Source organism: Mesoplodon bidens, assembly GCF_964165515.1.
Source record: "Mesoplodon bidens genome assembly, chromosome: 2".
Classification (NCBI taxonomy): domain Eukaryota; kingdom Metazoa; phylum Chordata; class Mammalia; order Artiodactyla; family Ziphiidae; genus Mesoplodon; species Mesoplodon bidens.
The window spans coordinates 32,390,721-32,408,767 of NC_138177.1; the positions used below are offsets into that span (position 1 = coordinate 32,390,721).

The following is an 18,047-nucleotide window of genomic DNA, read 5'->3' on the forward strand; positions in this document are numbered from 1 at the left end:
TTGGGGGTAGTGTTTTGGAACTTCAAAAGGAAAAAAGGCAGTTCACATGGAGATGGAAAAGCAAATATTTGGTAAATAGATGTTTGCTGGGCCATGCAGAGACAATGGGACACAGAATGGACTGTGATCTCTAGGCCCTGCTGAGTTTCCCCCATCACACCTAGCCCATATCCTTTGCAGACATCTCTTATTGCAGCTCTGTTCCAGGAACAGGCCCTCTATCTAAATTTAGGCAGTTAGGGGGAAGGTCAAAGATTTTTCCTGAGTCTTTTTGGCCTTGGTTTGTTCCATCTCTAAATAATTTGCATGCCAAAGAGACATTTTGGCGTGGCAAATTTTGCTCCCCTACAAGGGGAAGTTATAGAGAAATGAGAGGCAGAGTCATAATGTCCAAGAGACCTAAAATAAGACTGGAGGTCAAGTGTTAAGGGGGAGGAAAAGCTTCTCTCTTGACAAGTCTGTTCTCCAAAGGCCATCATCCTGTTTTGTGTTTTCAGTCAAGAGATAGTTTAGAGGGAGGAGGCTTGTCTGAAGAAAAGGGTAGGTTTTAGGGAATGACAAAAGGTCATCACAGACTTATCTGCTCTCAGAAGCTCCTGTGGCTTGGCCCTTAATAGCGGAAAGTGAGCCACCTCTTCTTTCCTCTCTAGGAGAGCATGAGCCAGGCTGGAAGTAGAAGTAGCGGCCCTTTCTTAGATCTTTTTCCTAGCACAGTCCCCATTTAGGCTTTTTACGGGCTCTGGGCTAAATATAGGTTTAATGTTAAAATAACTTTTTTTTTTTTGTCCTCCTCCCAAATCTCTTCTTTGCTTTCAGGTGCCTTAACATTTCTTTCAGTTGGAGGCAAAGTCTTTTATCAGTTATTAGAGTTAAAAAGCATAAAAGGAAAATTCCCTTTTGAAGATGCATGTTGATTTGAACCTATTTAAATCAAAGTATAATCAGTTGGGATGGATAAATTGGGAATTTGGGATTAGCAGATACACACTACTGTATAAATTAGATAAAAACAAGGACCTACTGTATAGCACAGGGAACTATATTCAATATCTTGTAATAACGTATAATGGAAAGAAATCTGGAAAAGAATATATATGTATACACACACACACATATATGCATATAAAACTGAATCACTTTGCTGTATACCTGAAACATTGTAAATCAACTATACAATTGAAAAAAAAAAGTATAATCAGTAAATTACCAAGAGTAACTATGTGAGGTGAAAGATGTTATTGTGGTAGTTATTTTGCAATATATATTGATATAGTGTATCAGATCATTATGCTGTACACCTTAAACTTGGTGCATTTTTTCTAAGTTGTCCAATTAATATGCATAGGGCCATTTGCAGTATTTATTTATTATCCATTTGATGTCATGGGGTCTGTAGTGATATCCACTCTTTTGTTCCTGGTATTGGTAATTTGTATCTTCTTTCTTTTTTGCTTTGTGAATTTAGCTAGAGGTTTATCAATTTATTGGTCTTTGTAAAGAACTACCTTTTGGTTCCATTTATTTTTAATTTTTTCTGCCCCCAGTTTTATTGATTTGTGCTGTTATCTTTATTTTCTCACTTCTGCTAGTTTTAGATTATTTTGCACTTCTTTTCCTAGTTTCTTAAGGTGGAAGTTTAGGTTATTGATTTTTGGATGCCTCACTTGAAATACTTATAAGCATTTATAGCTCTAAATCTCCCTATGTACACTGTTTAGATGTATCCCACTAATTTTGATTTATTGTATTTTCATTTTTGTTCAGTTCAAAATATTTTCTAATTTGAGCCTTCCTCTTTGGCTTAGATCCATGGAGTATTTAGAAGTGTGTTATTTTATTCCCAAGTATTTGGGGATTTTTCAGATGTATTTCTGTTGTTGATTTCCAGTTTACTTGTATCACGGTCACTAAACATATTATTTCACATTTAAAAATTTTCTTAAAGTTTGTTTTATAATCCAGGAAATGGCTTGTTTTCGTGAATGTTCCATGTGCACTTGAAAAGAATGTGTACTCTGCTGTTATTTGGTGGAGTGGTATATAAATATTAGATCCTGCTGTTGATGGTGTTCAGTTCTTCTATAACATTGCTGAATTTTTGTAAACTTCATTACTGTGAGAGGAATGTTGACGTCTCCAATTATAAATGTGAATTGGTCCATCTCCTTTCATTTCTATGAATTTTTTGCTTCATATATTTGAAAGCCTGTTGTTAGGTGCATACACTTACAATATTCTTACGTGTTCTTGTTGAATTGATCCTTTTAACATGGTGCAGTGTCCTTCTTTATACGCAGTGATTTTTTTTTCTTGCTTGGTAGTCTGCTTTGTCTTTTATTAATATAGTCTCTTCAGCTTTCTTTTGATTAGTGTTTTCATGGTATGTCTTCTAAGCTCATTTTACCTTCAACTTGCCTATGTCACTATATTTAAAGTGGGTTTTTTTGTAGACAGAAAATAGTTGTCTTTTTTTAAACATAATCTGAGAATTTTGTTTTTTAATTGTTTAGGCAGTTTATATTTAACATAAATATTGATATGTTTAAATTTAAGTTTACCATTTTATTATTCATTTCCTACTTGTTTCTTATTTTACATTTCTTTATTTCTCCTTTGCTGTCATCTTTTGGATTATTTGAACAGTTAGTATTTCATTTTTATTATATTTCTTTATATAATTATTTTAATGGTTGCTCTAGGGATTGAGGTCTTTGTTTCTTAAATATAGCAGAAATGCAATAAAAATTTGGTTAGTTTAAACCTAACCACTTAACTTTTCATGGCTGTCTTCTTCTTCTTTTTTTTTTATGTTTAATGTAGTAGACAGTTTTACATTTTATTATTTGCTGAATGATTTCAAAATGCACCCGAAATTTGATTTATGGTTCAAAAGTAATTCTTGAAAACAGTGAATAATTAAAGTAGTTTTATTTTTATAATTTAAAAGGATTATAGTACAGGTAGATATTAGAGGTATTATTTCTCTATCTATGCCTATATATATATTTTGATTTTTAGAATTTTATTTATTTTTTTTATACAGAAGGTTCTCATTAGTTATCCGTTTTATGCATATTAGTGTACACATGTCAATCCCAATCTCCCAATTCATCCCACCACCACCACCACCCCCTCACCCCCACCACTTTCCCCGCTTGGTGTCCATACCTTTGTTCTCTACATCTGTGTCTCTATTTCTGCCCTGCAGACTGGTTCATCTGCACCATTTTTCTAGATTCCACATATATGCATTCATATACAATATTTGTTTTTCTCTTTCTGACTTACTTCACTCTGTATGACAGTCTCTAGATCCATCCATGTCTCTACAAATGACCCAATTTCGTTCCATTTTATGGCTGAGTAATATTCCATTGTGCATATGTACCACATCTTCTTTATCCATTCGTCTGTCAATGGGCATTTAGGTTGCTTCCATGACCTGGCTATTGTAAATAGTGCTGCAGTGAACATTGGGGTGCATGTGTCTTTCTGAATCATGGTTTTCTCTGGGTATGTGCCCAGTAGTGGGATTGCTGGGTCGTATGGTAGTTCTATTTTTAGTTTTTCAGGAACCTCCATACTGCTCTCCATAGTGACTGTATCAATCAATTTACATTCCCGCCAACAGTGCAAGAGGGTTCCCTTTTCTCCACACCCTCTCCAGCATTTGTTGTTTGTAGATTTTCTGATGATGCCCATTCTAACTGGTGTGAGGTGATACCTCATTGTAGTTTTGATTTGCATTTCTCTAATAATTAGTGATGTTGGGCAGCTTTTCATGTGCTTCTTGGCCATCTGTATGTCTTCTTTTGAGAAATGTCTATTTAGGTCTTCTGCCCATTTTTGGATTGGGTTTTTTTTTTTTTTTAACATTGAGCTGCATGAGCTGTTTATATATTTTGGAGATTAATCCATTTATTGTTTCCATTACTCTAGGAGGTGGATCAAAAATGATCTTGCTGTGATTTACGTCAAAGAGTGTTCTTCCTATGTTTTCCTCTAAGAGTTTTATAATGTCCAGTCTCTAATCCATTTTGAGTTTATTTTTGTGTATGGTGTTAGGGAGTGTTCTAATTTCATTCTTTCACATGTAGCTGTCCAGTATTCCCAGCACCACTTATTGAAGAGGCTGTCTTTTCTCCATTGTATATCCAGGCCTCCTAGTCATAGATTAGTTAACCATAGGTGCGTGGGTTTATCTCTGGGCTTTCTATCCTGTTCCATTGATCTATATTTCTGTTTTTGTGCCAGTACCATATTGTCTTGATTACTGTAGCTTTGTAGTATAGTCTGAAGTCAGAGAGTCTGATTCCTCCCGCTCCGTTTTTTTTCCCCTCAAGACTGCTTTGACTGTTCAGGCTCTTTTGTGTCTTCCTACAAATTTTAAGATTTTATGGTCTAGTTCTGTAAAAAATGCCATTGGTATCTTGATAGGAATTGCATTGAATCTGTAGACTGTTTTGGGTAGTATAGTCATTTTCACAATATTGATTCTTCCAATCCAAGAACATGGTGTATCTCTCCATCTCTTTGTATCATTTTTAATTTCTTTCATCAGTGTCTTATAGTTTTCTGCATACAGGTCTTTTGTCTCCCTAGGTAGGTTTATTCCTAGGTATTTTATTCTTTTTGTTGCAATGGTAAATGGGAGTGTTTCCTTAATTTCTCTTTCAGATTTTTCATCATTAGTGTATAGGAATACAAGAGATTCCTGTGCATTAATATTGTATCCTGCAACTTTACCAAATTCATTGATTAGCTCTAGTAGTTTTCTGGTGGCATCTTTAGGATTCTCTATGTATAGTATCATATCATCTGCAAACAGTGACAGTTTTACTTCTTCTTTTCCAATTTGTATTCCTTTTATTTCTTTTTCTTCTCTGATTCCCATGTCTAGGACTTCCAAAACTATGTTGAATAATAGTGGTGAGATTGGACATCCTTGTCTTGTTCCTGATCTTAGAGGTAATGCTTTCAGTCTTTCACCATTGAGAATGATGTTTGCTGTGGGTTTGTCATATATGGCCTTTATTATGTTGAGGTAGGTTCCTTCTATGCCTGCTTTCTGGAGAGTTTTTATCATAAATGGGTGTTGAATTTTGTCAAGAGCTTTTTCTGCATCTATTGAGATGATCATATGGTTTTACTTCTTCAGTTTGTTAATATTTTGTATCACATTGATTGATTTGCATATATTGAAGAATCCTTGCATCCCTGGGGTAAATCCCACTTGATCATCCTTTTAATGTATTGTTGGATTCTGTTTACTAATATTGTTTTGAGAATTTTTGCATTTATATTCATGAGTGATATTGGTCTGTAATTTTCTTTTTTTGTAGTATCTTTGTCTGGTTTTGGTATCAGGGTAATGGTGACCTCACAGAATGAGTTTGGGAGTGTTCCTTTCTTTGCAATTGTTTGGAAGAGTTTGAGAAGGGTGGGTGTTAGCTCTTCTCTAGATGTTTGATAGAATTCACCTGTGAAGCCATCTGGTCCTGGACTTTTGTTTGTCCGAAGATTTTTTTTTTTTTTTTTTCATTTTTTTTTTTAAAGTTTATTTATTTATTTTTTTAATTAGTTTCTGCTTTATAACAAAGTGAATCAGTCATACATATACATCTGTTCCCACATCCCTTCCCTCATGCATCTCCCTCCCTCCCACCCTCCCCATGTCCGAAGATTTTTAATCACAATTTCAATTTCATTACTTGTGACTGGTCTGTTCACATTTTCTATTTCTTCCTGGTTCAGTCTTGGAAGGTTATACCTTTCTAAGAATTTGTCCATTTCTTCCAGGTTGTCCATTTTATTGGCATAGAGTTTCTTGTAGTAGTTTCTTAGGATGCTTTTGTATTTCTGTGCTGTCTGTTGTAACTTCTCCTTTATCATTTCTAATTTTATTGATTTCAGTCTTCTCCCTCTTTTTCTTGATGAGTCTAGCTAATGGTTTATCAATTTTGTTTATCTTCTCAAAGAACCAGCTTTTAATTTTATTGATCTTTGCTATTATTTTCTTTGTTTCTATTTCATTTATTTCTGCTCTGTTCTTTATGATTTCTTTCCTTCTACTAACTTTGAGTTTTGTTTGTTCTTCTTTCTCTAGTTCCTTTAGGTGTAAAGTTAGATTTATATTATTCTTATTTTGTTTTCTTTAGAGTCTAGTATGGTGGTACAAACATTGAAATAATAATAATAGTAGTATAAATTTGTTCCAGGCACTTTGGTTTATGTTCAAAGTATTGTTATATTTAATCTTCTTAATAATTTTAAGGTGGTTTATTTCCATTTTATTGATATAGATACTGTGACTCAGCAAAGTTAATTATTTTTTCCAAGAGCACACTCTTATTAGTAGTGAAATTTGAGTTCAGACTCAGATCTATTTGACTCTAAAATTCATGTTTTACCATTAGTCTAGTCATTCATTCCACTGATATTTGTTGAGTACCTTCTATGTGTCAGGTACCATATTACTTCTGATTGGAAGTCAACATAATCCTTGCGCATATAATGCTTCCTCTCTTCTGGATGAGATAGCCATTAAAGAAATAAATATAATAATAAGAAATATGTGTAGTTATATTGTAGTAAGTGCAGTGAAGGAGAAGGACAAGGTATGCAGGGAATCAAAAACATGGAAACTTCGTTTAGCTTCTTTGTAAAGTGACATTAGGAGGTAAGTATCCAGGATTGATGGGAGTTAGCAAAGAGTAGGAGGAAAAACTATATTGGCAGAGAGAAAAGGATGTCCCAAGACCTTGAATGGGGAAAGAATTTAAAGTTCCCGGAGCTGAAACAAGGCCAGAGTGGCTGAAATGTAGTAACAGTCTTTGGGTGTGAGATGAGGCTTAAGAGAGAGGCAAGGTCCAATTTATCTAGGGCTTTGTAGGCTGTGCTAGGTTGGTTAATTGCCTGCTGCCTTAATTTTTCCTCCTTAATCAAAGGCCATTTAGAATATAAACCATTTATAAGGTGATAAGTATCTACTTCCATGAATTAGCTGATGGATATAGCTGGTATCTCTTTACCTCAGAGCAAGGTAGTCAGTCCTGAGAATCCAGCATCACTTGCTTATCTGTCTGCCCTGGAATCTGTGCTGTCTCAGGTTTTTCTGATAAAATAAATTGGGTTTTCTCAAAGTGGTTAGTAGGTTTCATTGTATTGGTTAAAATAATACTAAAATAACCATACATTTAGAATATTATGTGAAGAACAATATACTTTAAAAATTTTTCTCAACTTCACACATGCTGTAGATCAAACATGACATGCTGCTCCTCATTTTAGCTCTTTTTAAGGACCACTGAAATATACTATCTTTCAATGTTTTCTTCAAATTCCCTTTTTAAAAAAAAAAAAAATTTGTTTATTTGGCTGCGCTGGGTCTTACTTGCAGCATATGGGATCTTGTTCCCTAACCAGGGATTGAACCTGGGCCCCTTGCATTGGGAGCATGGAGTCTTAACCACTGGACCACCAGGGAAGTCCCTCTTTCAAATTTCTAATGTTGAAACGTGTTTATATCTTTCTCAGTCTGAGGGAAAAGGCCATACCAATGCTGGAGATGCAATATATGAGGTGGTGAGTCTACAGCGAGAGTCTGAGAAGGAGGAACCAATCACTCCTACTACTGGAGGGGGCCCGTTGTCACCCCAGGAGGATGAAGCAGAAGAGGGTAAGAAGTGAAATTTATTCAGTTCCCTCTCTTTACATAGCTGCTTTACTTATAATCCTCAATGATGTGTGGTGTGTGTGTGTGTGTTTGTGTGTGTATGTGTGCGCGCGTGCCTATGGGAGGGATAAAGGGAGGAGTGGTGATTCTCTGTAGTCTCTGCTACTCTTAGACTAGATTCTACTAGATGCAGAAGAGAATTTGGTCTATTTGGTTCCTTGGTTGAATACTCCCCAGTCCCACTTATGCAACTATTTAAATTTGACAGCCTAACTTTGTTGTCTTGCTCCCTATTTTAAGTATTTTTGAAGTGTTTAATGAGAAATTTCAAATTCCCTCAAGTGTTTTTAGAATTTCAGTGATATGTCATGTCCTACTCCTCATTTGACATTATTCAGTTCTGACTTGTTTTTTGTTGTTGCCTTTTCACTTACCATTCACTTTTTTGAAATACTAGCTGGTATCTGCTCTGTTTACTACTTGAATGCTGCTGAGAGATGCTAACCAACCTCACGAGAGTCACACTTCATTTGGCTCTGTGCTCAGTTCTTTTTATAGAAATTAGAGCTAAATGACAGATCTTTACTTTTAACCTTTATATTATCTGCTTACAGGGTAGGGTTTATTAAAAGAAAATTTCTTAATTTATGTTATCTTTGAAAAGGGCATTTTAGAATTTAGTCTTTCTCTCTATGAAACCATTCCTTTCTTTGATTGCCATAAAAATAAGTTATTTTTAGTTAATATTTGTTGAGTGCTTAGTATGCTAGACATTATTCTGTTTCATTTAAAAAATTTATGAAGGTATAAATTACATACAGTAGAATGTACATGTTTTAAGTGTATGGTTCATCAAATTTTGGCAAATGGATATACATCTGTATAACTACCGCAAGAATCATGATATAAAACATTTCCATTAACCACCCCTCACTCCACCCTCCCCCCGGCCAAATTTCCCTCATGCCCCTTTACAGTCCATCTTTCCCCCTCACTTGTGGTCTTTGTCAATCACTGCTCTGTGTTCTGTCACCATGTTTTGCCTTTTCTACAATTTCATATAAAATGAATCATATAGTACAGACTTTTGTATTGATATATAGCATCTTTCACATAGCGTAATACTTTTGAAATTTATATATGTTGTATCAATAGGTGGTTCCTTTTTATTATTACTAGTAATCTGTTGTAAAGATATGCCACGATTTGTTTATCTATCTCTTCACCAGTTAATACACCTTTTAGTTGTTTTTAGCTATTGGCTATTAGGAATAGAGCTGCTATGAACATTTGAGTATGAGTCTTTAGTGAATATGTGCTTTCATTTCTCTTGGGTAAACACCTAGGAGTGGAATGGCTATGCCTTACAGTAAGTGTATGTTGATAACTTTGTAGGAAACAACTGAGCTGTTTTTCAAAGTAGCTGTGCCATTTTCCTTCCTGATGAGTCAGTTGCTTTGTATCCTTATCAACATTCAGCATTGTCAGTTTTTAAAATTTTAGCCATTCTACAAGAAACACAACAGAAGGAATATACCTACAATAACGAACCCAAAGCAATTAAGGAAATGGGAATAGGAACATACATATCAATAATTACCTTAAATGTAAATGGACTAAATGCTCCCACCAAAAGACACAGAGTGGCTGAATGGATACAAAAACAAGACCCATATATATGCTGTCTACAAGAGACCCACTTCAGACCTAGAGACACATACAGATTGAAAGTAAAGGGATGGAAAAAGATATTCCATGCAAATGGAAATCAAAAGAAAGCTGGAGTAGCAATTCTTATATCAGACAAAATAGACTTTAAAATAAAGACTATTAGAAGAGACAAGGAAGGACACTACATAACGATAAAGGGATCGATCCAAGAAGAAGATATAACAATTGTAAATATTTATGCACCCAACATAGGAGCACCTCAATACATAAGGCAAATACTAACAGCCATAAAAGGGGAAATCGACAGTAACACACTCATAGTAGGGGACTTTAACACCCCACTTTCACCAATGGACAGATCATCCAAAATGAAAATAAATAAGGAAACACAAGCTTTAAATGATACATTAAACGAGATGGACTTAGTTGATATTTATAGGACATTCCATCCAAAAACAACAGAATACACATTTTTCTCAAGTGCTCATGGAACATTCTCCAGGATAGATCATATCTTGGGTCACAAATCAAGCCTCGGTAATTTTAAGAAAATTGAAATTGTATCAAGTATCTTCTCCGACCACAATGCTATGAGACTAGACATCAATTACAGGAAAAGATGTGTAAAAAATACAAACACATGGAGGCTAAACAATACACTACTCAATAACGAAGTGATCACTGAAGAAATCAAAGAGGAAATTAAAAAATACCTAGAAACAAATGACAATGGAGACACGACGACCCAAAACCTATGGGACGCAGCAAAAGCAGTTCTAAGGGGGAAGTTTATAGCAATACAATCCCACCTTAAGAAACAGGAAGCATTTCGAGTAAACAACCTGACCCTGCACCTAAAGCAATTAGAGAAAGAAGAACAAAAATACCCCAAAGCTAGCAGAAGGAAAGAAATCATAAAGATCAGATCAGAAATAAATGAAAAAGAAATGAAGGAAACGATAGCAAAGATCAACCAAACTAAAAGCTGGTTCTTTGAGAAGATAAACAAAATTGACAAACCATTAGCCAGACTCATCAAGAAAAAAAGGGAGAAGACTCAAATCAATAGAATTAGAAATGAAAAAGGAGAAGTAACAACTGACACTGCAGAAATACAAAAGATTATGAGAGATTACTATAAGCAACTCTATTCCAATAAAATGGACAACCTGGAAGAAATGGACACATTCTTAGAAATGCACAACCTGCCAAGACTGACTCAGGAAGAAATAGAAAATATGAATAGACCAATCACAAGCACTGAAATTGAAACTGTGATTAAAAATCTTCCATCAAACAAAAGCCCAGGACCAGATGGCTTCACAGGTGAATTCTATCAAACATTTAGAGAAGAGCTAACACCTATCCTTCTCAAACTCTTCCAAAATATAGCAGAGGGAGGAACACTCCCAAACTCATTCTACGAGGCCGACATCACCTTGATACCAAAACCAGGCAAGGATGTCACAAAGAAAGAAAACTACAGGCCAATATCACTGATGAACATAGATGCAAAAATCCTCAACAAAATACTAGCAAACAGAATCCAAGAGCACATTAAAAGGATCATACACCATGATCAAGTGGGGTTTATCCCAGGAATGCAAGGATTCTTCAATATACGCAAATCAATCAATGTAATACACCATATTAACAAGTTGAAGGAGAAAAACCATATGATCATCTCAATAGATGCAGAGAAAGCTTTCGACAAAATTCAACACCCATTTATGATAAAAACCCTGCAGAAAGTAGGTATAGAGGGATCTTTCCTCAACATAATAAAGGCCATATATGACAAACCCACAGCCAACATTGTCCTCAATGGTGAAAAACTGAAACCATTTCCACTAAGATCAGGAACAAGACAAGGCTGCCCACTCTCACCACTCTTATTCAACATAGTTTTGGAAGTTTTAGCCACAGCAATCAGAGAAGAAAAGGAAATAAAAGGAATCCAAATTGGAAAAGAAGAAGTAAAGCTGTCACTGTTTGCAGATGACATGATACTATACATAGAGAATCCTAAAGATGCTACCGAAAAACTACTAGAGCTAATCAATGAATTTGGTAAAGTAGCAGGATATAAAATTAATGTACAGAAATCTCTGGCATTCCTATACACTAATGATGAAAAATCTGAAAATGAAATCAAGAAAACACTCCCATTTACCATCGCAACAAAAAGAATAAAATATCTAGGAATAAACCTACCTAAGGAGACAAAAGACCTGTATGCAGAAAACTATAAGACACTGATGAAAGAAATTAAAGATGATACAAATAGATGGAGAGATATACCATGCTCCTGGATTGGAAGAATCAATATTGTGAAAATGACTCTACTACCGAAAGCAATCTACAGATTCAATGCAATCCCTATCAAACTACCAATGGCATTTTTCACAGAACTAGAACAAAAAATTTCAAAATTTGTTTGGAAAAACAAAAGGCCCCGAATAGCTAAAGCAATCTTGAGAACGAAAAACGGAGCTGGAGGAATCAGGCTCCCTGACTTCAGACTATACTACAAAGCTACAGTAATTAAGACAGTCTGGTACTGGCATAAAAACAGAAAGATAGATCAGTGGATCAGGATAGAAAGCCCAGAGATAAACCCACGCACATATGGCCAACTTATCTTTGATAAAGGAGGCAGGAATGTACAGTGGAGAAAGGACAGCCTCTTCAATAAGTGGTGCTGGGAAAACTGGACAGGGACATGTAAAAGTTTGAGATTAGATCATTCCCTAGCACCATACACAAAAATAAGCTCAAAATGGATTAAAGACTTAAATGTAAGGCCAGAAACTATCAAACTCTTAGAGGAAAACATAGGTAGAACACTCTATGACATAAATCACAGCAAGATCCTTTTGGACCCACCTCCTAGAGAAATGGAAATAAAAACAAAGATAAACAAATGGGACCTAATGAAACTTCAAAGCTTTTGCACAGCAAAGGAAACCATAAAGAAGACCAAAAGACAACCCTCAGAATGGGAGAAAATATTTGCAAATGAAGCAACTGACAAAGGATTAATCTCCAAAATTTATAAACAGCTCATGCAGCTCAATAGCAAAAAAACAGACAACCCAATCCAAAAATGGGCAGAAGACTTAAATAGGCATTTCTCCAAAGAAGATATACAGACTGCCAACAAACACATGAAAGAATGCTCAACATCATTAATCATTAGAGAAATGCAAATCAAAACTACAATGAGATATCATCTCACACCAGTCAGAATGGCCATCATCAAGGAATCTAGAAACAATAAATGCTGGAGAGGGTGTGGAGAAAAGGGAACACTCTTGCACTGCTGGTGGGAATGTGAATTGGTACAGCCACTATGGAGAACGGTATGGAGGTTCCTTAAAAAACTACAAATAGAACTACCATATGACCCAGCAATCCCACTACTGGGCATATACCCTGAGAAAACCATAATTCCAAAAGAGACATGTACCAAAATGTTCATTGCAGCTCTATTCACAATAGCCCGGAGCTGGAAACAACCTAAGTGTCCATCATCGGATGAATGGATAAAGAAGATGTGGCACATATATACAATGGAATATTACTCAGCCATAAAAAGAAACGAAACTGAGCTATTTGTAATGAGGTGGATAGACCTAGAGTCTGTCATACAGAGTGAAGTTAGTCAGAAAGAGAAAGACAAATACCGTATGCTAACACATATATACGGAATTTAAAAAAAAAATGTCATGAAGAACCTAGGGGCAAAACGAGAATAAAGACACAGACCTACTTGAGAATGGACTTGAGGATATGGGGAGGGGGAAGGGTAAGCTGTGACAAAGCGAAAGAGAGGCATGGACATATATACACTACCAAACGTAAGGTAGATAGATAGTGGGAAGCAGCCGCAGAGCACAGGGAGATCAGCTCGGTGCTTTGTGACCGCCTGGAGGGGTGGGATGGGGAGGGTGGGAGGGAGGGAGATGCATGAGGGAAGGGATGTGGGAACAGATGTATATGTATGACTGATTCACTTTGTTATAAAGCAGAAACTAATTAAAAAAAAAAAAAGAAATCTAGAAACAATAAATGCTGGAGAGGGTGTGGAGAAAAGGGAACACTCTTGCACTGCTGGTGGGAATGTGAATTGGTACAGCCACTATGGAGAACGGTATGGAGGTTCCTTAAAAAACTACAAATAGAACTACCATATGACCCAGCAATCCCACTACTGGGCATATACCCTGAGAAAACCATAATTCCAAAAGAGACATGTACCAAAATGTTCATTGCAGCTCTATTCACAATAGCCCGGAGCTGGAAACAACCTAAGTGTCCATCATCGGATGAATGGATAAAGAAGATGTGGCACATATATACAATGGAATATTACTCAGCCATAAAAAGAAACGAAACTGAGCTATTTGTAATGAGGTGGATAGACCTAGAGTCTGTCATACAGAGTGAAGTTAGTCAGAAAGAGAAAGACAAATACCGTATGCTAACACATATATACGGAATTTAAAAAAAAAATGTCATGAAGAACCTAGGGGCAAAACGGGAATGAAGACGCAGACCTACTTGAGAATGGACTTGAGGATATGGGGAGGGGGAAGGGTGGGCTGTGACAAGGCGAAAGAGAGGCATGGACGTGTATACACTACCAAACGTAAGGTAGATAGATAGTGGGAAGCAGCCGCAGAGCACAGGGAGATCAGCTCGGTGCTTTGTGACCGCCTGGAGGGGTGGGATGGGGAGGGTGGGAGGGAGGGAGATGCATGAGGGAAGGGATGTGGGAACAGATGTATATGTATGACTGATTCACTTTGTTATAAAGCAGAAACTAATTAAAAAAATAAATAAATAAACTTAAAAAAAAAAAAAAATTTAGCCATTCTAGAGGGTGTATAATCATATCTTGTGATATTAAGTTGAATTTCTCTAATGACTAATGCTGTCGTGCATCTTTTTCTATGGTATTTGCCATCTGTTTATCTTCTTGGTCAAGACTCTATTCAAATCTGTTGCCCATTTTAAAATTGGGTTATTTGTCTCCTTGTTGATTTTTAAGATTTCTTTATATATGTTGGCAAATGTCCTTTATCGGATATGTTTTGCAAATATTTTCCCCCTCTCTGTAGTTTGCCTTTTCATTTTCTGAACAAAATCTTTTTTTAACATTTTTATTGGAATATAATTGCTTTACAATGGTGTGTTATTTCTGCTTTATAACAAAGTGAATCAGCTATACGTATACATATATCCCCATATCCCCTCCCTCTTGTGCCTCCCTCCCATCCTCCTGATCCCACCCCTCTAGGTGGTCACAAAGCACCGAGCTGATCTCCCTATGCTGTGCGGCTGCTTCCCACTAGCTATCTATTTTACATTTGGTAGTATATATAAGTCCATGCCACTCTCTCACTTCATCCCAGCTTACCCTTCCCCACTCCCTGTGCCCTCAAGTCCATTCTCTATGTCTGCGTCTTTATTCCCGTCCTGCCCCTAGGTTCTTCATAACCACTTTTTTTTGGTGGGGGGGTTCCATATATATGTGTTAGCATATGGTATTTGTTTTTCTCATTCTGACTTACTTCACTCTGTATGACAGACTCTAGGTTCATCCACCTCACTCCCAGCAATCCCACTACTGGGCATATACCCTGAGAAAACCATAACTCAAAAAGAGTCATGTACTGCGATGTTCACTGCAGCTCTATTTACAATAGCCAGGACATGGAAGCAACCTAAGTGTCCATCGACAGATGAATGGATAAAGAAGATGTGGCACATATATACGATGGAATATTACTCAGCCATAAAAAGAAATGAACATTGTCTTTTGAGAAACAAAAGTTTAATTTTTGTGAAGTTTAATTTGTCATTTTTTTTTTTTTTTTTTGGCTGTGCCGTGCAGCTTGAGGGATCTTAGTTCCCTGACCTGGGATCGAACATGGGCCCCCTGCAGTGGAAGCATGGAGTCCTAACCACTGGACCGCCAGGGAATTCCCTGTCAGTTTTTTTCCTTAATGATTTGTCTGTGATCTATTTAAATTTTTACATGTGGTTGGAAGTAATTTTTTTTTTTTACTTAAAAAACGTTCATTATCTCATGGTTTCTGTGGGTCAGGAATTAGGCTTCTCTGGTCAATTCTGGCTAAGAGTTTCTTAGGAAGAGTCAGATATTATCTGGGGGATATAGTTATCTGAAGACTTCATTGGGTGGGGCTGAAAGCTTGGAGGAGCTTCCAAGGGGCTGATTCACATAGCTGCCAAAATGATGCTGGCGGTTGGCAAGAAAATTCACTTCCTCTCCACATAGGCCTCCCCATGGTTCTGGTTGGGTGTCCTTATGGTATAATGGTTAGCTTTCCCCAGATGGCAATCCCCGAAACCAAGGTGGAAGTTACAATGCCTTTTATGTCCTTTTATGTGGAGTCACAGAACATTCACTCTCTTAGTATTCTAGTGATCCCAGAGTTCAGCCCTTACTTCCATTGTGTGAGTCCATTATTATTATTATTATTATTTTTGCCGTACGCGGGCCTCTCACTGTTGTGGCCTCTCCCGCCGCGGAGCGCAGGCTCAGTGGCCATGGCTCACGGGCCCAGCCGCTCCACGGCATGTAGGATCTTCCCAGACCGGGGCATGAACCCGTGTCCCCTGCATCAGCAGGCGGACTCTCAACCACTGTGCCACCAGGGGAGCCCACTCCATTATATTTTATATGACTTCCGGGAACACTGTTGTCATCTCTATCCCAGCCAACATGAAGAGGAAAAGACCAGAGATCACATGAAGGAGAATTTTGGGCCAGATGTGGAAGCTGTGCACATTCTTTTCTGCTAAACAAGAACCACAGGGGTGGTTGGGGAATATAATTGAGCTGTGTGCTCAGGAAGAAGAATAAATAGGTGTGACAAGTATGTACCAGAAAGTTACTTGAACACAAGATTTCAGGTAATGTCTTGCAAAAATGCCATTTTCTTTAGAAATGAAAAAACATATGGAGCTAGAATTGGGAAAGAAGAAAAATAATAGAATGACTCAGCCCTACTCAGTAAAAATATATTATACAATTTAGTATCACATAATTATGCCTTTTATTCTAGTTTAGTCAATAAAAATTCCTCACTTCTATCCACTAACTTAAAAGAAGGATAACTAACTAAAATGGATTAAATATCTGCTTTGTGTATATAATGTATTTGATATTTAATAGACCTAGTTTCATATTTTACTCACATCAGTCCTGAGAAATGACTATTATCATCTTTATATTACATGTGAGGAAATAGACTAAAAAATTTTAAATAAATTATTCGAGGTCATAGGGCTAAAAACGTATAATCTACAGAATTCAAACCTATGGCAGTCTTACCCTAAAGCGCATGAATTTTCATGACACACAAAATCAAAGTACAGGCATACCTTGGAGGTATTGTGGGTTGTGTTCCAGACCACTGCAATAAAGCAAATATCATAATAAAGTGAGCCACATGAATTTTTTGGTTTCCCAGTGCATATAAAAGTTATGTTTGCAAAAAAAAAAAAAAAAAAGTTATGTTTATACTACACTGTAGTCTATTAAGTGTGCAATAGCATTATAGCTAAAAACAGTATACATACCTTAATTAAAAAATACTTTTTTGCTAAAAATGCTAACCATCATCTGAGCCTTCAGCAAGTTGTAATCTTTTTGCAATAGTAACATCAAATCATTGTTCACAGATCACCATAACAAATGTAATAATAATGAAAAAGTTTGAAATATTGTGAGAATTACCAAAATGTGACACAGAGACTTGAAGTGAGCAAATGTTATTGGAAAAATGATGCTGATAGACTTGCTGGACCCAGGATTGCTACTAACCTTCAATTTGTGAAGTTCACAATATGTGCCAAGAGCAGTAAAGCAAAGACCAATAAAATGGGGCATGCCTGTATTCTTCTTTAAACCACTGAATTGTAACTCTGCTTCTAATTGCTTAAAAGGTAGTGTTTTTAGTATTCCCTTTACAGACAAGATATTGTAGATCTTACATTTTCTAGATCATATTTTACATCTGTCTATAATCATGAACTTTGGATAGAAGGATGTAATGCAATATAATATGAAAATATAACATGAGACCTATTTTCCAAATAGCATTGTTTTATGTGAAAGCATTTTGAAGAGTGATTTAAAGCATGCAGACAAACTGGTGCATTAAAAAGCAAAAGAACTTTAGATATAGAAAATTTTAAATATGTCAGCTAGAAGCCACACATACTTCTTTAAATGACAGGTTGTACAAAATCTACTGGAAGCCAAAATATTCTCTTCAAAAGAAGTCTTTCAGACACAGAAGCACACCATTAGTTTATTTACCATGCATTTTGTCCGACATATTACTCAGTGCCATTCAAGTCTTGGAAAGCTATTTTTTGATCCAGTGAAAATTACTTTAGGGTTGATGAGATCTGAAAGTTGTATAGATGTGTACTTTAAGGGAAGAACCATTTACTTATGGAAAGTAACATTACTAGAAAACGGATACATTTAGAAGTAAATGGCAAACCAAATGGTCCCAGTGTTTGTTATTGATCAGCAAAATATTTAGAAACATTCACTGCCAGGATCTTAAAATCATGTAGGACGTATTGGATAGGCCATCATTTTCCAGTCTTGGCAGAGAGCTAAATTGGGCTCAAGCTTCATTTCTTTTTTTTTTTAATA

General features: G+C 36.2%; 1 protein-coding gene across 3 annotated transcripts in view; it reads left to right on the forward strand.

The window, feature by feature from the left end:
- Positions 1-18,047, forward strand: part of RABGAP1L (RAB GTPase activating protein 1 like) — a 700,878-nt gene that overhangs the window by 125,764 nt on the left and 557,067 nt on the right. For all 3 annotated transcript variants that reach the window (XM_081224264.1, XM_081224266.1, XM_081224265.1), the window contains exon 11: positions 7,537-7,678. In XM_081224264.1, the coding sequence (XP_081080390.1) occupies positions 7,537-7,678 (142 nt within the window). The remainder of the gene's footprint in view (positions 1-7,536; positions 7,679-18,047) is intronic.